The sequence below is a fragment of the Saccostrea echinata genome, unplaced genomic scaffold (assembly GCF_033153115.1).
Source record: "Saccostrea echinata isolate AGI-Se365-2 ecotype Australia unplaced genomic scaffold, CSIRO_AGI_Sech_v1 ptg000001l, whole genome shotgun sequence".
Taxonomy (NCBI): domain Eukaryota; kingdom Metazoa; phylum Mollusca; class Bivalvia; order Ostreida; family Ostreidae; genus Saccostrea; species Saccostrea echinata.
In genome coordinates, this window is record NW_026889750.1 from 17,417,172 (window position 1) to 17,439,384 (window position 22,213).

At 33.8% G+C, this 22,213-nt stretch overlaps 1 protein-coding gene across 1 annotated transcript; it reads right to left on the minus strand.

Moving 5' to 3' along the window:
• Window positions 1–754: 754 nt before the first annotated feature.
• On the minus strand, window positions 755–21,917 carry LOC133186182 (cysteine sulfinic acid decarboxylase-like). Its single transcript, XM_061321434.1, has 16 exons — window positions 21,835–21,917; window positions 21,638–21,735; window positions 19,217–19,347; window positions 18,987–19,080; window positions 17,869–17,959; window positions 17,536–17,642; window positions 17,036–17,151; window positions 15,811–15,945; window positions 15,226–15,342; window positions 12,365–12,429; window positions 10,064–10,142; window positions 9,500–9,581; window positions 5,141–5,258; window positions 2,233–2,287; window positions 1,872–1,961; window positions 755–1,062 (listed from the first exon to the last, which is right to left on the minus strand). The coding sequence occupies exons 1-16, from the start codon at window positions 21,882–21,884 to the stop codon at window positions 883–885; spliced, it is 1,608 nt and encodes a 535-aa protein (XP_061177418.1). The 5' UTR covers window positions 21,885–21,917; the 3' UTR covers window positions 755–882.
• Window positions 21,918–22,213: the final 296 nt, after the last annotated feature.

Consider the following 22,213-nt stretch of genomic DNA (forward strand, 5'->3'; position numbering starts at 1 on the left):
TATGACGGAATCAACTTTGCTTTAAACAAAGCATATGAATTTTGATTGTGGATGATCACTTTAAAAGTCATAACAAAACTATAAAATACCTACGAAAAATCATTCCAATATTTCAATGTTATATTTCATATAAAATGACCGAAAACGTTTACATGTACTTTAAAGAAACGATGGCATAATCAAAGAAGAAATAAACAATTGTTTTACTTGAAAATCTAACTAATATTAATACAAATAAAAAATGCCTACATGAGTTCTTACAACCTTCTGACGTCAAATCAATACTTCCTTTACATGACAATTTATTAATTCTTTAAAAAAAACCTTGTAAGGAATAGCCACATCTACTCAATTTCGAATGTTTCATATGAGTGAATTTTTAAATGGCTTACTACGAGATCTTAGATAATGTTTTTCCCCAAAATGGGTTTGAAAATATCCTTTCATCATTTGGGCTTTTTAAACTTACATTTTATCTTTAGGTACAAAATCATGATGAAACATTTTGACCTGGTGTCATGAGATAATTAAAAATGTTCTCCTCAGAATACTACTTTTAGTGTGTACAATTTTGTAAGAATCTTATTTCCTCTAACGAAGGTTTCGATAGCTAATTCAGTCCAAAGTTGACCACAAGTTATTGACATAGCTATGGTTGCAATTTCTTCTCGCTAAACATTTTCATTTTTAGGTTCATAACTTCAATCTTTATAAAATTGGGAAAAAAACCAAGAGACATTAATTATGAAAGCAATTTAAGTGATTTTGAGACTTTATTTCATATTTATTACATTTACTTATCAGCAAAGCACTCAAAAGGAAAAGGAAAAATTGAGGTATTTCCACTGAATAATTTGTCCTCAAACTATTCTTTCTTCATTGTTATAGATCACTTCCAAGGCGATCCATTTCATCGAGTATAAAATCCATGTCTTCTTTAGTAGCCATTGGATTTGTAATGATTACACGGAAGAAATTGACATATCCCTTGGTCGTCAAAGGATTGTAGCCAATCATCATTGTTCCTTGTTCCATCATTTTACGTTTGATCTGAGGAGCAATCTGCAATTCATAATTAAATAACAGGGAAACATCTCTTTTACAAAGTGCATTGTCCTTGCTTATAACTAAAATTGAAATTTAGATTTACCGTGTACGACATATCATAATTCAAAACAGGCAGTATTGGTTATCTGAAATTTAATTCAAACTTTATACATATGACTTAATGGGCGCGGCCAATCACAGTTGATCACAGTCGACAGGGGATGCTTACTCCTCCATGGCACCTGCTCCCACCCCTGATGCTTTTAGAGGTCTTTATTTGCTATGCTCCAAATTTGTATTGTTTAAATGGACTTTGAGCTTGATTACTATTAGTTATCTTCATATTTCATGCAACCCAAGACGTTACTACTTTGTATGGGTTCGCAGCTTTTTTTTAAAAAAGTATTTTAAAAAGTCATTTGGAGCCTTTCTTTGGTTCACTTTGAAATGCAGATATTTATATACGGTTGCGTGGTGTGGAACGTGCGCAAGAATTTTGTTCACTTCTTCATCTGAAGTACAACATTTCCTTTTGGCGAAGTTACACCTTTCATTACCGCTTCCAATAACATTAACTGCTGACATATTAAGGACCTGTCTTAAAAATGTACTGAAGTCCTTCGTAAGAAACAAAATACTGGTTTACAAGACAATATGCTCATTGACTTCAGTTTTGAATAATTTCAATTGACCCAGTAGATATGAATGTTGTTCAATTTAATTCAATGTTACTGTTACTGTCATTTATTTGTTAAAGACTATCAAATGTCAATACTATGCAGTAAAAGTCAATTATATATCAATGCTATGCTCATTGTATTTACCTTTGATATTTCTCCCCACCATTCTTTATTTTCCTCTTTTCCTCTGAGTCTCTTGGGTATATACCAGAAACAAATGTTAGGGCACTGAAACTAGGAAAATATGTCATCGATTGTTTTAAAAAAAATATTGTAAGTAATAGAAAATCAGAATGTACATGTATTTAGGAAAATATTTAGTGCATCTATCCAATAGATTATGGATATCAATTATTATTGATAATAAGCATGATATTAGTTGCCTTCCATGGAAATTCAAATACTAGTATTAAAAATGTATTCTTCATGTAGGGGCTTGTATATACGTTACCCATTGCAATTAAAGGACTTATTTACTGACAAAATCATGTAAAAATCAACTAACCTCTGGCAGAACAACACGGAACCCTTCTCTTCTCTTCAATCCATCTAAAAGATGCCTTTAAAGTAAAAGAAATTATCTTTCAATTTTTATTCCAAATGTTTTTTATTATTTAGGACTCATGTGATAATGAAATATATGGAAATAACGAACAGTATTCAAGCTTAAAAGTCCAGGTGGGATCAGGTGCCATGGAGGAGTGAGCATCCCCTGCCGACCGGTCACACCCGCCGTGTGCTCCTTGTCATGATCGGGAAATCACGGAAAAATCCGTCGTCAATTCAGTGTGTAAATAATGGTCTAACAATTAGTATGAAAATCGTCAGCCAGCATTTGACTTCATAATAAATTGTATTTGCTGACAAGGACATTGTTTCGACCATAGAACTTACGAAATGATGATTTTAAACGAGACTGTTGATATTCTTGTTTCATCAACTTGTTTGTCAATAACCTACCTCGTTTTAGAAATTGTTCATACGTAGAGCATGCTCTTGCGTATCGAATCAACTGAGAGATATAAATCCCGTATGCAGGTGATAAAGGTATATTGCTGCATAAGCAAAGGAAGTTGACGATTGAAAAGTTAAAGTCAATACGTTTATCATAAAGCTTTGTTGTTAGATTACCATTAACGTCTTTTTTTAGTAAAATATCCAAATATGAAACAGATGTGTCAGACCCTGTGGTATCTTTTATTTCATGCTCACTGGGATGTATCGTATCGACATAAGAATGGCAATAACCCTTGTTAATTGACAATACGTCGTCGATATATCTAAATGTCGAGTTGAAGGCCACAGCAAGTGTTTTCTTCTTTTCATGTATAAGATTCTGAACAAATTCTGCTTCATATGAATACAAATATAGGTCTGCTAATAACGAGCGCAATTGCTACCCATGAGAATACCAATAGTTTGTTAAAAGACCTGTTCTCCAAAAACCACATAGACATTGTCAATCAGAAACTCAAGCATCCTTTTAATATCAACTTCAGAGTACTTGTGTGTACGATCAGATTGTTTTTTAACAAAGTAATTTTGCAAATACAATAATTTTGCAATTGACCAATGACAAGGTAAGTAAATTTACGAGTTCCATTTTTATTGTAAAAGCAGCTGTCAATGATGTCAAAAAGCCTAGACTTTAATTTATCGTGAGGAATGGTTGTATATAAAGTTGAAAAGTTGTAAGTTTTTATGTTGTTGATTATGGTAAAATTTTGTAATTTCAAGTTTTCAAAAGTTCCACATCTGATTTACACCACTTCTCGAATATATTGTTGCACAGTACTCCTGAAGTTTCTCCGTCACTACTGTTAATGTTTTAGTGAGGGGTACAGAAAGAGGCTTGGTAGAACATTTACTGGAACCCACTATGTATCTTTGTTTGTAAGGATTTTTTTGAAGATTCGGAATCCAATATAGATATGGTAATTCAAATTCACTTTGGTTGTTGGGAATATTAAAAAATATTCAAAACTGACATATAATTTTGAAGAATCTCCTCCTTAGAAAGGGATCTATGGGTATAAGTTGGATTACCACTTGAAGAATCAAATCCCAGTTCCTCTAAAATACAATTTAAATATTGAGCCTTACAAACAAAGACAATGTTGTTGCCTGCTTTGTCAGCAGGGACTAGTACAAACTGATCGTGTAATCTATCTAATTCTTTTTTCACTTCTGAATTATTGAACACAGAAGGATAGTTGGTTTTCATTTTGCCCCTCAATCGCTTAATGCAAGATTTTAACATACATCTGATACATTTAATCCATTCTGACAACGTGTAAAGGTCTTCTTGTTGATGTCTGGCCCATCGCCTGGTGTAATCTTCCACAGAATCCATAATATTTATGAAAATATGACGCCAGTTAGAAGATCGGGGTTCCCTAAATTTGGCCCTTGATTGATCGATTGATAGTATGTTGTTTTACGTCCCGTTCGAGAATTTTTACTCATATAGAAACGTCACCTTACACCGATGAAAGGCTTCAAATTTAGACCTTTACTCGGCACTCAGGCCATTGAGCAGTGAGGGTTCTCTATCATGATAACGCCTACCGTGACATGGGGCCTCAGTTTTTAAGGTCTCATCCGAAAGACCCGCAACTTTCACTTCAAAGTGCCGAACGCTAGGTGAAGGAACAGTTGCTACCTATTTTTTATCGAAATTTGGTTAGTCGAGGCCGTGATTCGAACACACGACCTTCCGATCACTGAGTGATAACATGAGTAGAACTGAAGAGACTGTAGCTCTACGAATTTGTACTTAAAACTTGAATAACTTTTAAAAAGTTTTAATTCTAGGTTGTTGTTTTTTTGTTGAAAGTTTTTACTTTCGTATTCTGTTGTTTTCTAATATTCTACATTTTTTAAAAATAAAATTTATCCAAAGTATAGAAAGTACAGTATTTTGAAAAAATTTATAAGATTATTCTTTTTTGTAGTAATTGCAACACATGAATCATGCACCAAAATTCAAAAGCGATATACAGACTGAATAACGAGCCTTGAAATAGTCTACCCGAGCAGCAATTTACATGAAATCATAAGTAACCATGGCAACATTTGTGCTTTTTTTGTAGTATGCCTGTGTACCATATTTGTTGAAATTTGGCCAAAATTGTGTATACTTAGTTGAAACAATTTCGGGAAAAAATACATTTTGTTATTCATGACATAATTATTCCTCAAAATTAGACCTACACTGTTGTAGAGACATTTTGGGGGAAAACAATAAAGACAAAGAGACGGAGAGAGGAAACATTTAGCAATACATAAACGTTTTAGAACACACAACTCATCTTAAACAAAAATCATCTTGACAATATTTCAGAGATAAAAAACGCTGATTTTTAATTATTTATTTACATGTAGTATGATTTATTTAGATAATAGGGACTTACTTGGCATTTTCAAAGGAATTTTCAACCTGCTTTGCCATCCCAGTATCGCCTCGTGATCTCCACATCAACCATAATTTGAATATGTCCACTTTACGTCCACATTGTATCGTTTTGTCTCCTAAAATCAAACCAGAATTAATGAGAATTGATACGAACAGTGTCTTCTAGAAATGTCATAAAATAGATGTTTTAAGTTTTGACAATCGGGACAGTTACAAGCACGAGATTCTTGATATTGAGTACACGTGTTTGCTGAGATTAAAATACAAAAGTTGTATTGCGACTACAATTTATGATTTTTAGCATTCATTTTAAATACTGTAACTTAAGTTTTTTCTGAACAAATAACATCAAAACCTTTGATATTCTACACTTGATACAACCATTCTCACAAAAAAAACTAAAAGACCGGGCTTTTTAACATCATAGACATTAGCTTCTTCGATAAAAATGGAACTCGAACATATCTTGTGATTGGTCATCTACAAAATTACTTTGTTAAAACATTCTCTTCTCAAGAACAGCAAAGCCATGATTGGTCATAATAATATAAAAGCATACTCAGGTAATGTAGATTTAAATTTGTTCAAATCATGACCCCCCCCTGGAGAAAAGAGGGGCCATAACAGGGGATCTTCTACACATATGTAATCTGATGTTAATATCAAGAGGATGCTGGAATTCCTCATTGACAATATTGATGTACTCTTTGGAGATTAGTTCTTCAAAATCTGCTGGAATTCCGATGGGACTAATTGTGCCCTTTATTAGCCGACCTGTTTTTATATTCTTATGAAGCAAAATATATTCAAAAACCTCTACATGAGAAGTGGAGAAAAACTCTTGCTGTGGCCTTCAAATCAACATTTAGTTACACTGACGTTTCATCAAATAACAATTATAACTATTTTCATTTATACGAGGGGTGATCAAAAAGTTCGCGAACTAATTGAATTGCTTCCATAAAGGAAATAAAATTAGGTTTCAGTGAAGTAGTCCTCGCCGATTTTAAAACACATCTGCCACCGTTCTGCCCATGCGCGAATCACGTGATCCAGGCGGTCACGTGACATGCTCCGTAGCGTTCTGTTCACAGAAGCTTAAAGATTTTCCCGAGTCTTATATTTCTTACAGTGAAAGTTTTTTTTTTATAACAAGAACAGCCCACTTGTCAGGAATGGCTAAATCTTTACAATAGGATGGGTGGATAAGGATATCATTTCCCAGAATGAGCATGGTAGCCATCAAAACCCGGGTCCTCTGTCTTGGGAGCGTCGTTTATCCAATGTGGATAAAGCATGGGCGCCTTTTTTCTATCATATCTGATATGTTTAAAGTCTAAAGTAAACGATATTTTAGGGATTTAATAATTATATTATTGTTAAGATATTCAACTATTTTTCTAACTTGGCGATCTTTCATAACAAATTGCTCAACTAAGGACACATCTCTTCCCCAGCTTGCTTTAACTGAGCTGCAATAATGTGGCCCTCTCCGATTTTTCTTAATCTGATATTTTCAGGAGAGGGCTACAATTCCACTGCATCTCCGTAATGGTGCAAATATATTTTTTAGATACGGGCGACTGCAGGCAAAATAAATGTTTTTTGCATTCAACTTACTTCCAATAAGACGTAATTTTTATTCACTATCAACATCATAGCCCTTTATACGCGAAAACCAAGTAAAATAAATCTGCATGTTTACCAGTCGTTCTCCTCAGAAGCCATGACAGTTCTCGCGTGATGTACAGAGACTTGCGCTTGAAATTTAGAATCACTTGATAAAGTAAATGTCGGTGTTGATAAATGTTTGTGTTGAAAGATATCACTAAACATGGATAAATAAAAGCATTCCATGCGATATTTTTTTTCATAAACAGTGATATTTATGCTTAAAATAAGGGAAATCCTAAACGATCCGCTCCCCTAGACCCCGAATTCTCATTGGTTGTCCCAAAATAAAATCGATCAAGGTCAGTAAACATGGCGGATAAATTCAAGTTGTGATGTTGACATACGCGAAAAATAACCGATATACGGATTGTTCTGTATATTTTTGGATCAATTCATGTCTTGCATAACTACATTTTATGAGTTCAGGTAAGATATGTTAATAAAATTCCCATTTACTGATAATTTGAGCCGAAATCTGTGCGGTAGTGAATCACTCCCGCACTTGCACCATTACGGAGATCCTAAGGAGTTGTAGCCCTCTCCCAAAAAAAAAAAAAAAAAAAAAAAAAAAAAAAAAAAAAATTCGGAGAGGGCTACATTATTGCAGCTAGCTTTAACTGGGCAACAGAACAAACATCATTTTTAACTATCTCCCTTCCTTCACTAAAACAATCAATCCAATTAATGATTGAACTTCTGGCAAGTCTTTTGTCTTCATAAACCTTGTACAAATTACTATATGTTACTGCAAAGGAATTTCCAAGATATACGAAAACTCTACAGCCTTTCGTTGCTCGAGTACAACTGAGTCAACCATTTTTTGTCACAAGTCCTCTATATATAGACGTCATTTTCACATTGTGACGTCACAAACATGGAGCGAAACATCACATAACATAGCTATTTATAGAACAATTGTACGACTAAATGTGTGCCAAAGTTCATTCTGATCTGAATCGTGGTTTTGAAAATATAGAGATAGTTCGCGAACTTTTTGATCATCCCTCGTACGTCGAATCAATATAATATAGTGCACTTGACAGCTCAGAGTATACTACATATCTGTTTCGAATCAGGATGTTTTACTGATTATTGATATTAACGGCCAACTAACAATTAAACTATATGACAAATGGGACGAATTTAGTTTTTCCATCGTCAACTTCCCTTATTTATGAAGTAACATTTACCTGTATACGATGTTTTTGTCTCCCAAAAACATTCAGTGAGCATGATTTATTATAAGCAAAGGCAGGCTACTGACGAATAAATTGATGTAACATGGCTTCCAATAATCTCATATAAACTCTGCATTTCGCATATTATGACCTCGTTTGCAAGTACAACTATCGTTGGTCGTATTTTGACTGGCATGTTTTACATTAATTGTTAGACCATTGTTTTTAAACTACTTTTGACTTTTATACTACTTTTTACTCCGTTTACCTGATCAAGACAGAGGACCTGTGATCACTTCGTTATCTTCATCTCTTTCATCTACAATTTCTATCTATCTAGTATTATGCTGTATAAAAGAATATGTTTACTCGGTGTTGTCGGAATACTGAATACACAGATATCATACTTGAATAGGATGGAATCAGAGAATTTCTTGAAATTTGCTTCTAAACTTGGGAATTTCCTATCAAAACTCATATCAAACAAGCATTCTGGGAGTATTGCATTAGCAATATTAGTCCCCTAACGGCAAGTGTAATCTGGTTCCCGTTTAGAATTGAAAATGCCATAATTCCGTCTAAAATCAATGAAGCGGGACGAAATGCAAATTTGATCTATAAGTAATCAAGGTAAAGTCATATACCAAATATCAGCTCAATATCTGAAAGCGTTTAGAAGAAAATTGCGGAAAACCCTTAAAAATTGAAAAGGCCATAATTCCGTCAAAAATCAATGAAGCGGAACGAAATGCAAACTTGATCTGTAACTTATCAAGATACACTCACATACCAAAAATCAGCTCAATATCTGCAAGCGTTAAGAAAAAAGTGCAGAAAACCAAGTGGGACAGACTGACAGACAGACAGAGGGACAGCTAGACAGACAGACGGACGGACAGACTCAGAGGAAACCTATAGTCCCCTCCGGTTTCACCGGTAGGGGACTAATAACATGAACAAGCATTCTGAGAGTATTGCATTAGCAATACTAGTCCCCTAACGGCAAGTGAAATCTGGTTCCTGTTAAAAATTGAAAATGCCATAATTCCATCAAAAATCAATGAAGCTGAACGAAATGCAAACCTGACCTATAACTAATCAAGGATAAGTCATGTACCAAAAATCAGCTCAATATCTGAAAGCGTTTAGAAGAAAATTGGCGGAAAACCCTTAAAAGTTGAAAAGGCCGTAATTCCGTCAAAAATCAATGAAGCAAAACGAAATGCAAACTTGATCTGTAACTCATCAAAATTCACTCACATACCAAAAATCAGCTCAATATCTGCAAGCGTTTAGGAACAAAGTGCTGAAAACCAAGACTGACAGACAGACAGAGGGAGAGCTACACAGACAGACAGACAGACAGACAGACGGACAGACAGACGCAGAGGAAACCTATAGTCCCCTCCGGTTTCATCGGTAGGGGACTAATAAAGTGTGTAATGATCCTAACTTATCATTTAAATACTATAATCAAGTTTGACAGTTCAAAGTATAAAACAAACCGATATCATAAGACACATCATAGTGTTTGTCAGGTTGAAACAAATATTCAGCGTTGAATCTATTACATTCCTCTAACTGCCCCTGAAAATTGAATAGTAAGGATTTAAAACACAAAATATAACATTCATAACATTTGAGTGTTAATTTCAAGGCCATTAAGTTGACACGGCGTTGCTTAACCAGCATACATGTCCCTCTAGACTTTGATGGTCTATAGCTTCATCACAAAATTTCGTTCGCCAGATTATCTACGTGAAGAGGTTGATCGCTATACAAAATACACCCTTGTTTTCCTAGAAGACAACACGTGTGGAAGAAAAGTATTCGTATATTTTCCTAACTTTGGACTCCTTCTTTGACACAGCTTGGCCTGGGGAATTGTTCATTTAAGGACTATTTAAACCAAATGTATGAAATAGTTTGCACGAGTTTTTTTTTTTACTCTGAATTACTGTATTTAAGTGTTCAATGTTACCTGGACATTTCTACAACAATGAGCAATTAAACTAATAAATACATGCTTAGCAATCCTGAATGGTTACTTATTATGAAATACACTTTACCTTTTTCTTGACCAAAAACAAAGAGCATTGAATAAGACCAGTGCTCATTTTATGAATGTTCCAAGCTACCGAATCTGCTCTGAAGAATAAAAGGTATTTACAATTATAGTGAAGTATAACAAAGACCCACTGGGGTTTAGATAATTTATTATAATAGAAAATTTAAGTCTATGAAATGTATGTCATTAGTATACTTTTTTAAAGAGCTTATAAAAAAAGAAGAACGGCCACGTTTGTGGCAACGCACTTTGAAAAAATTACGCACTTTGAAAAAATTTTTCAAAGTGCGTTAAAATTGGGACAAAATCAACGCACTTTGAAAAAAATTTTCAAAGTGCGTTAAATTTTGGACAAAATCAACGCACTTTGATTTTTTTTTTCAAAGTGCGTTAAGAGTGTACATCAACATTTTTTACCATGGAGACACTTAACGCACTTTGAAAAAATACAAACAAAAATTCTGGACTTATATTTTAACAAAAGAAAGCATTAATTTGTTATATTTCTTCCGAAAAACTGATGAATTGATCTACCCTCATCGAGAACGAAGAGAAGACAGGTACAGAAAGTCCCTCAGCCCAACTCTCTGTCTTTCCTACACAAATATATGTATTTACATAACTGGTATGGCATTGATATCATTTCTCTCAATAAATTTGAGTTAACGTAAAATAGATGAAAAAATTGAGATAAGATTTCCTGAAAAAAAAATTACGCACCCTATTATATTAAAGAAGAGAGCCGCATAACCTTTATTCAAAATGTATCCATAATGATTCCTCAGAAAAAAATGCATTTACATGGTAATTAAAACATGCTATTTGACATGTCTAGCGTTTTTATGATATCAAATTACAGATTTAGAAGTAATCTGACTGCATAACTTTTTTGGAGAAAAAGTTACTAGTGAACGAGGTAAAAATTTCAGTCGAGTGAGTAATGTGGCTAAGGTTTATTTTCTTCCTATCAAATAAATGAGTCAACCATTATTTCATATATATTCACAATAGATAGATAGATGGATATGATAGAAAATATATATATATAGAGTGAGAGAGAGAGTTAGAGTGAGAGAGAGAGAATTTTCATGGTATTGAAAAATCATAATTGCTCCCTTTTCCCTAAGAAAAATCAATGTTTTAAGTCACTTATCGACACCTACATCTACCGAACTTATTAGAAACTGGATAAAATTTGAAAAAGAAAAGAAAAAAAGAAACGAAACTGTGCTATATTAAACAATCATTCCTCCATTATTTCTAAGACCCATTTCCCTTTTAAAACAGTTACGAGAACCTTTGGAAAAAGACAACTCCTAAAAATATAAACGACTATATCTCAGATTCGGACGTCATCACCGAAAAGTTATCCAACCAGCTTCAAATAATTATTTATCATACCTAAAATTTGCAAGAATATTGACCAAGCCGTGCACATTTTTTTTTCAAAGTGCGTTAATATGGTCGATATTAACGCGCTTTGAAAAGAAATATTTTTTTTTCAAAGTGCGTTAACGTTGTCCCAAAATTTACGTACTTTGAAAAAAATTTTCAAAGTGCGTAATTTTTCAAAGTGCGTTGTAACACACGTTATCAAAAAATGCACTGTCAGAAAATCTACAATATATCTGGAACTTTCCAAAATTGACATTTGAGGAATACATTGCACTTTCTGGTACAATAAAATTAAAGTTTTCTTTTATTCTGTGCTTGTAAAATTTCTTTTTCGATGAATTGAAAAAAACATAAAGATTTACCCGGTAATATGTTTTTTAAAAATGACTTCGACGAGAGTCAAATGACCTTGAACATGTATATTAGAAATGATAAACTTTTGGAACAAAACATTTATATCCACCATTAGCCTCCTAATGACCACCTGTTATAGTTACGACATACTGGTATATAATAAACTTTTATCAATCATAAACTTTCAATTTCATTTTCAAATTAAAACAAGGACTAGGTTGTATCCCCCAATCCCCCCCCCCTAAATTTAAAAAACCAGTCTCCCTCTGAAAATGTTCTTTCAGAAAGGATAAAAAAGAACTTGTTCAAGATTTATTGTACATGAATATCTGAAATACGTAAATTTTAAATTATAGAAATAAACATTTTATTGCATATCTAAATTGTGCATGCAAAAAAAGAAAAAAAGAAAAAAGAAGAAGCTAGAAATGTAGAACGCAATATTTTTTCGGCCTTTAACCATCTCAGCTTTCAGAGATTTAACAACAGATTGCATCATTGTCTGAAGTTATATCTTTTCAAATGAAGTTGGTCCCCAAACCGATGAACTCACCTGTGTACTCCGTTCATTAAATGTTTGTGCTTTTCAGAAAGAATAACACCTCCACCCCAGGCAGCCTTTAAACAGAAACAGCATAGTATTTAACAACAGAGACTATAGCTAGAAAATACATGCATGTGTTAATTTATGATTTACGGACCCTTTTTTCGATAAAGAAAAAATACAAATAATTTTTCACTTCCTTCAAAAAGTTTTATTCTTTAAACCTAAGATTTCATGGAAAGAGGAGGAATACAATTATTTAAGGGAGCCGACTGGGGTTTTATAGTGTGAAAACTACTATAGAGAAACTCTTTAATTTTATACCATATATACCTTACATTGACTTCAGTATACATGCCAAGTTTAGTGAAAATCTACCGTCTGGTTATTTTTGAGGGACCGTCTCAAAATACAGGTACATTTACTATAGGATTATATAGGAAAATACCATTTTTTCGCTCTTCGGAGCAAATTATACAAATACTACTATAGACTTTTTGCTCAAATTTTATTATTTGATGAGTAATACTATATTGTACATTTTGTGCAAGAAACACAAAATTCTACCGTCTGATTTCCAGAGGGGACATCTCAAAATGTCAAAATTCATGATATTTTCCTGTTTTTATAGAGTACTACAAAACATCACGGATACCACAGATTCATATAAAAAAATATAAAAAATGATTGTGAGATTCTCAATTTCCTATGTTTAAAATTTCAAGAGCATCCATTATATATTTTTTATTTTATGATATTATTAATTACCCCTCTTAAAGAACTTCGGTTATTCATAACGTCAAAACCACACTATTACGACGTCTATCTAACCATCATTTGAAAAATCTTTTAAAAATGAGTTATTTAAAAACGTAATTAGATTTTTTAACTTGAGATTTCCTAATTTTGTTAATTTTCATAAATTATGTAAAAATTAGTTGCTTTAAAAAGTAAATACGCTTTATTTTACTATGCTGCGTGAAGTATTGCGCAATGAAAACCCCAGTCGGCCCCCTTAAAATGCAGTTTGGCTTTTCCAAATCTTAAGCAACATGACTGACTGATTGATTGATTGAATGTTATTTAACGTCCCATTCAAGAATTTTTCACTCATATAGAGACGTCACCATACAGCGATGTAGGGCTTCAAACTTAGACCTTTACTCGGCACTCAGGGCCATTGAGCAGTGAGGGTTCTTTATCGTGCCAACGCCTACCGTGACATGGGGCCTCAGTTTTAAGGTCTCATTCGAAAGACCCGCAACTTTCACTTCAAAGTGCCGAGCGCTTGGCGAAGGAACAGTTGCTACCTATTTTTTATCGACTTAGGTCAGTTGCGGCCGTGATTCGAACACACGACCTTTAGATCACAGAGCGAGCGCTCTACCGACTGAGCTTCCTGACGCTTTTTCAGCAATATGTTAAATGAAAACAATGCATCAGGATCAATTTACATGTACTTAAGAAATGAAAAACAAACAAGCGTAGTCATTGAGCAATTTTTTTTACCTATTCTTTGTCAAGCGTATACTTTCAAGATCTTTCGATAATACTGAGGTAAAATATTCATGAACTCTTCGTTAATCATAGTCATCGTGTAATGCATGATATTTCAATGAAAGTATGAAAAATTCATGCGTATTTTCTCGATTAAGATATTTTCAAAGATACCGTCACCAATCTGCATATTTATTTTAATTATCGCAGAAAACAGATTGCTACTCGTTAACAAACATGCTGCCAGTTTAGTTTGCGCATATGCATGTACGCATATAGGTAGCTAGAGCTGTCGTAATAAAACTGTTTTTAATAATACAACTCAATAAAGGACTTCCTATAACATATTTCAAAAGAACTCTGCCATCTAATGATAATAAATAAAGTAGAAGATGGAGAAAAAAATATCCAATACAAACTCCTGTGGCATTCATGTTGATGAATTTTGATGATTGAGATTGATACAATTCAATTAGCAATCTATGTGTTAGCTTTTACTTTGTGAGCTTCTACAATCCCAGCATAACAATTCCATCCCTGAGCAAGATTTAAACTCATGTAGTATTGACCTGGTCCAAATAACCCTGGCTTAGGATTATGACAGGGGATCATCTGATCATGTACAATTTTGAGTAAGATATGACCTTTTTATGTTCCATTATTACAAGTATTATAAAGTTATATTCCAGATTTTCTTCCTGAACCGGACAGGACCCCGTCTAATTGATCTATGTTCAAATTAATGCCATTTCCTCTTAACAATCTTCAAAAACATATATAACTTTAATGTTCGTAGACATAATTCATATTCCACTAAAACCTGGTCTTTGACCTTGGTTCACGGTTATTGAAAACACCCCAGGTCTCAAGTAGATAAATGTAATGAAATAGATAACAAAAGCTGTGCTCTACTGCTTAAAGTGTAATAAGATGCAACTTAGTTTTCAAAAATTAAAAAAAAAACACTTTAATTTTATGAGGTAAACTTTACATATTTCCAAAGAATATCCTATTTAATGCTTCACCAGAGGATGAGTTCGGTGCAATATTAATTTAGCATTAACGGTTTTAAGCTGAAGGTGGGGTAGTTTTAAAACCAGTAACCCTTGACAAGAAGCAATAAACTTCATTTAAGGGTTATGTTCCAATAATGATCTTTATTATTCTTTTAAGATACATTCGAACCAAAATGCACTTAGGCCATGTGTACGTAATTTGAAATCTGCTTATAAATCATAAATATGGAAAACTATGATAAAAAGCATCAAAGTTCGGGAAATAATATTTTGATGTGAAAAATCAACTTCTGGTCGCTGACTTGTTGACCTGAAATCTAAAGTATGTTTCACAAGACGAGATGTCACTTTACTTACATCAACATGCATCCATATTTTGTGCTTTTCGCATACATCTGCAATTGCATTCAGGTCATCGCATGATCCTAAAACGGTTGATCCAGTTGTCGCCATGACAAAAGCAGGTACATTACCCTGAAATAAAGGGTTCAAAAGCGTATAAACAGTTATAATTTTATTGTTTCATTTTGAAATGACATTACAACGACGTTTTTATTATAAGGTTTCGACTACTGCCCTTCCAAGTCAAAGTAGTTTCTTTGTTTTAATCATTTCTTGTCCACAGCCTGGTAGAGAAAATAAAGCTTTCTATTCTGCACATAATGTTCTTCGTGAACACAGAAATAGTTAATTATGCAATCATTTCATTTTATTTCATTTTTTGTGTTCATTTGCATCAACATAAGTTAACTGAATTTCTGAGTTGTTTTTCCAGAGTTCCACTTCAGGCAAATCGAAGATCTTTGAATTTTAAACATTTGATCTGTACTTGTTCCAAGTTTCCTTGCTATCAAAGCAGGTATTGAGCTGTGCTCTAATGCTCGGTGTACAATAACAGTAAAAGATACTGAACGATTTAATGACACACATATTTAAAATTACCTCATCTTTGCACATTTTCAATTTTTGGTCCAGAACATCTGCCTTCATCATTCCTCTTTCATCAGTTTCTACTTTTATGATATTTTTTTCACCAAATCCTAGGAAACTCGCTCCTTTTACAATGGAGTAATGAGCCTGTTGTGACAAAAAAAAAATCGGCAAAAAATAATTCAATCATACATGCATATTCCGTAGCATTTTCTTAAATTAAGCAGATAAAATTTTTATGGTCCAAGATTAAGTTCCGAGATCGGTGAACTTGGCGGCGGAGTTACATATAGTGAAAAGAGTGAAGATAAAGAACAGTGGTCGATCAAAAAAAAGCTTATAATACAAATCTGTGAACAGTGCATAAAATATTGACCCCTGGAAAGTCCACAGGTGGGATCAGGTGCCTAGGAGGAGTAAGCATCCCCTGTCGACCGGTCACACCCGCGTGAGCCTTATGTATTGAACATTCAGTAGTCAAATTTAGTACAAAGTCAAACGCCTAACAGTTGGTATGAAATTTGTCAGTCAAAATTCGACCCATTGATGTTACATTTGCTAACAAGGTCATTATAACGACCAGAGAATTTACGAAATACCAACTTTAAATGAGGTTTTTGAAACCTCTGTAATACCAACGTATCTGTCAGTAGCCTGCTCGGTTTAAAAATTGAACGTACTCAGAGCATGCCATTGAGTATCGAATAAGCTGGGAGACATAAACACCATTTGCAGGTGTTAATGGTATATTATTACACAAATAAAGAAAGTTGACGATTGAAAAGCTGAAGTCATCACATTTAACATACAGTTTAGTTGTTAGTTGGTCTTTATCGTCTATAGTCAGTAAACATCTTATGAAACAGACATGGCAGACTCTGTAATGTCTTTCATTTCGAGCTCACTGGGAAATATCGAATCGACGTATGAACGGGAGTATCTTTTGTTAATTGATAAAACTTTGTCGATATATGTGTATGTCGAGCTGAAGGCCACATCAAGTGTTTTCTTCTTCATAGATAGAACGGCTTATCACACCTAATCCAGTCGTATATGGTAGGGGACTCTTAATCAAAACGTCACTCAACTCTTAGCACTCCCAAATAATTTAATCATTTAATAAAACACCAATTTTCTAAGTTAGTTTTACACTGAATTTAAGATACACACAAAATAGACGAAAAAACCCTTTTAAAAACAGAAATATGGATGATAGTTTTTTTTACTGAAAACACACCTCAGTTGAAGTGAATAAGACCAACTTCCTGCTGCTCCCCATGCCGTTTGATTTTATGTTTGGATCAACTTGGAGTCTGGCTAAATGCATTCCAAGCATGTTTGCAAAGGAACCACCTACAATAAAGAAGAAAAATGTCGACTGTTTTGTGTAATGTATGTGTGTCAGAGAAATTAAAAAAGTAATCGGCAAACTGTAGTATAAATAGGAACAGTAATCTTAAAATTGATTAACCATGTAGTATAAAACATATCATTTTTCTTATCTTAAAGATGGAGTGACCACAGAAGACAACAGAAATAGGATATCTTTAAAAACGGAGAAAAGTCCGGTTTTTGTGTTATTTTATTTTCTAGATCGATATTATATACAGGATGCATTCAGTTTCTTCTGACAGTGTCGTAGAAGTCCCAAACGGCATTTTTGTGTGTTTTTTCCACGACAAAAATCTCGCAATAGACACATGTATCTGTATTGTATAGCCATTGAGAATTATCTACCTGGAGTTGTTACACCGTCTCCATTTTCAAATCCCAACAGAGATGTTAATTTCTTCATCATGTATTTCTCCATCAGAACAAACACCGGTGCGACTTCATATGTGTGTCTGGAAACAATATTTATGACGAGCTTTCAAACTTGCTGGATAAATTGAAGTAAAAAAGAAAGAAAGCAACATAAGATGTCAATGTTTCAAGCTCTATATTCTATATGAAATTGAAAAGTTATGAAAGCCATAAGAGATTCACTGAATTTAAAATATCTGGTGACGTCTCATATGAGTGAAAAATCTCGCAAGGGACGTAAAACAGCACACAACCAATCAAACTTACAAGTTAGTGTTTAGTATTTCCGTCAACCAAGAACCGGCCAGGCAGCTTGGGTTGATTCCACTGTACAATTGGTTCATGAAACGAGGGCTTGCTGTACAAAATAAATCCTGTTTATTGTTTGTTAATCAAATTTTCAATTGAAGTTCTGAAAAGCATAAACTCTATCTCACTGGATATTAAGTATACTTATGCCTGGAATGATTCTTATTTGGGATAAATATAACAACTTATGCCTCGGGGACTTCTCGTATTCCACTTGATGTTTGTTAGTCGTTATTGAAAATCAACTTGGTTCATCACTTCTAAAGCTTTTTAAAAACTTTTAAAATTGTAGAAATTTCAAAATAATCTTAAAAATTCTACGTAGTTACATCTACATGTACTATTTTACTTTGTTTGAAAATCTTCTCTGCTTCTGGGTATAGACAAAATAAATGCATGGTTTTATTGCGCAAGGTCAGGGGATCTGGAGTTAAGAAAGGTTTCTATTGATCCTTTAGTGAAAATGCGGTTAGTCTTTGAAAATCTTACCTGCCTCTGAGAATTTAGCAGACAAACTAAGAGCATGGTTATAATGACCAAGATTGTGAGATGCATGACCTCTCGTTTAGGGGGTTTGGAGTTAGGACAGGGCTTTATTTATCATATAGTGAGAATGCATTCAACCTTTCAAAATCTATTCTGCTTCTAGGTATTTAGGTAAAAACCTAGTGCCTGGTTTTGATGAGCAGAGTGTCTCTTCCAAAATTTTGAAATTCATGGCCCTTGTATTTTGGATGGGGCTCTATAACGATCATTTTTACTCTACTTTTAGAGAAGTTATTTATCTTTATTATTTACCTTTAGTAATTATATTGATGATAGTTAAGTCAAACAGAAGAACTATACTTGATTTTTTGCTGATAATAAGCAGATTAACTAATCTCATGAAAACTTGAGATTACAATACCATTTTCATGTACATAATGCCTACATGTATAAGAATATTGAATAGGGAGAAACTCAAGACTATATTGCTTAATGAAATACCTTTATAGTTAAGGATAGATCTGAAGACTGAGAAAGTCAGATCAGTTATCAGATTCTGGGTAGTGAAGAGATAAGGATAATTGGCTCACCCGTCTTCACACAGTGGTCCATCACACTTTTACAAGCCGTCAAAATGGCGTCGTATGTAGTAGGATCATTTCCAATGTTAAGATCTAATGTTTTCTACAAAATACATTTAACTTTTTAAAATTAAAATACAGCTATTAGTAGTTGTACCAGTATACAAGTTAGCAATGAAATCAAATAGATGTTCAATTTTTTACCCTACTAGTTTCTATTGCATTATTTCGCAACATACCATTAAGTCTTCTGGTTGCTTGAAGTTGCACACTGGTGATGTTTTAGTTTCTGCATTTATCAAATCTTGTATCATTAGTTTGTGCAAGTCTAGTAACATTTTCTGAACTTCTGGGTTGGAAAAGGCGTCATCTAATTCAAAAAAATATTTCACATGAGTGATGGGGTTTTACTTTTAAGCCTTGTTGTAGCAAACTGTTGGTCACTCTAGAATTAACACTTGTTCCCAATTTTTAAAATACTCTAAAGACTTTTCTACCTCATTTTAATCATTGATACCTTCAAAAATATAGACAAGTTAAATATGAAGAATATTATCTCTCTCTCTCTCTCTCTCTCTCTCTCTCTCTCTCTCTCTCTCTCTCTCCACGGGTAAAAATCAAAAGAGACGCACTTATTTGAACAAAATGCTTCCTATCCATGCATTTTTCTATCTCTTTACTTTTTTTTTGAGAAAATACTTTTGTTCACTTTCATTTTTACACCAACAGAGAGAGAGAGAAAGAGAGAGAGAGAAGAGGGGTTGTAAATATTTATGCTTACTGATAGCCAACTGTAAGATGACTCATTGCATGGTTTATGTACTTTGTAATAAACTACATGTATATATGTGCAGGATATTGACAAAACATTGACAAATACAAATGTATGCGTATCTATTGAGAAATTAAAATTCCCAAAAATATTTGGAAGATCCCATGCATATGTTTCCACGTTCTTTTGTGACCTTACCTATCTCAGACGTCTTGACTTACTATAGTATTTACATACATGTGTTTTCTCTTTTCTAAAATAGTGATTCATAAGAAAACATTTGTAAATATCCCAGCCTATTTAACTGTTTAACTATTCATTAATTGTGTCTTGGAAAGTGTTATGATCCCGGTCATTTAAAAAAGAATTGACTATTTTTTAACATCCCCCCTCCCCCCCCCCCCCCGAAAAAGAATTTGTATCATGTTTTGTTGGTCCTGGAGAATGCAAAAAAAAAAATGAAAAGAAGACTACAATCATTCGGGCGCCTTTGAGTTAAACGAGATACCAAATTGAATACAAAGGTTATTCAATATTCTCTTGTCCCTTAAATCTTCCAGTATAAATTAATAGGCCGATTGCTGGTTTGATTATTCATCAAAGAAAACAACTTGTATCGTGCAGAAAATATGAAACAAATCCATGAACTCTAAGACACATGCTAACGGATACATGTACAATTGAGCTAATCGAATACAATGGATACCCGTATAGATAAAACATGAAATACCGAAACCCTCTGAATCAGAAATGGCATTCTTGATCGTTGTATCCTTGGAACAGAACGAAATATTTGAAGAAATTGTTCAGACATATACTGAGTTTGTTATGTATAAAGAGAGAGAGAGCTGACGGATGGGTCAGCAAACTTAAGAAGGTAGAACCCAAAGCTCATCCTAGTAGACCATCGAATGATGTCACCAAAAGTAATATGTCATAGATATGTGACATTCCAAAAAAAAAACCCCGATGCATGACTCATCGTTAAAAAAGCCTAGATTAGAAAGAATATGAAAACATAAATCATTGTCAAAAGAACCCTGACATCGATGAAATCGCTTTACACAACATTTTTGGAACCCTGATGGATAATTATTCAATATTCAGTTTCACAAGGCAAAAGCGTCATTTGAACACTTTTTTTTCAATTTATATGTTTCTCCAGTACTTCATGTTTTACTAAAAAATGAGGACCAAATACAGGCTTGAGCAGCAAAAATCTTCTCCTTGACAATGCTACAGCCCATAAAGCAAATGTCTGTCGGCGGCATCAGAAATTTTGAGCTTCAGCATCAGACCTACAACATGTACAAATTCACTGATCTTTTTTCCTTTAATTGTTCCTAATCCCTTTTCTCCTTTAATTGTTCCTAATCCCTTTTCTCCTTTAATTGTTCCTAATCCCAACTAAAAAAGCCCTACCGAGTAGTAGACTTTAAAGTTGAAAGGCACTGAGCTCTGTTATTTTTTCATTATATGATGAATATAACACCAACATTACATGTATTTAAAAGTATATTTCTGACTAGATTATGAACGACTTCAGTAGGGAATAACTTTTAAGGAAAGTAAATAAATCTACTTAAATTTGAATTCATGTTTTGTGTTCTTATTCTGATTGGACAAAAATATTGAACATCCCTCGTATTTTACATTTTTCTGACATCAACCATCCGCCGTCGGATGACACACATTTAAAAGATAAGTCATTATCTAGCACTGCAAATAATCAATCACTTAAACCTTGTGGCTATAACGAGATAACACCAACGAGTCGTTTTAGAAAAATTCTGAACATATGTATTGTCGAATTACATCTTTATGCCCTTCCGAAGGTTACAGGTTATATATACATTGATTCTACAACGTAAATATCTTATTCACTCACGACGACTTTCCGTTGCCATGCTAGATGTACAAAGTGGGCGGTTATATTTGGGGATCCTTGGTTCTATGTTCACACCACTCCACTGCCGAGGTGCAACACTATTGAAGAAATCAAACATATATGACATATTATTAATATTGAATATAGTTTGGAATTATCTTTTTAAAAAGAATTCTGCAATAATGCGCATTACTTACCTAATGGAAGTTATTCTTGTAAATAACCGCGTTCGTGGGATGGTGAACATTTCTTGCTAAAATGACATACCGACCCTTGTGATAAGACTGTACCTTACGTCGGACTTAAGTTTATTTTTAAAATTGACGATAGTGATTGGTCATTGAGTGATACTGAGCTAGCTGACGAACGTGTGTTTTTAGAAGATGGTCTTTGTTAACTAAATACGACATGAACATGGCGTCCGAGTTTAATATATCGGACAAACATCCTTGCAAGCCAGGGGTCCTGAGTCAACACGTTGCCGTTGGTCCAACGGCAACGTGTTGAGTCAGGACCCCTGGCTTGCGAGGATGCGGACAAATGGTATAACAATTCGATAAATGGTATCCAGCACTG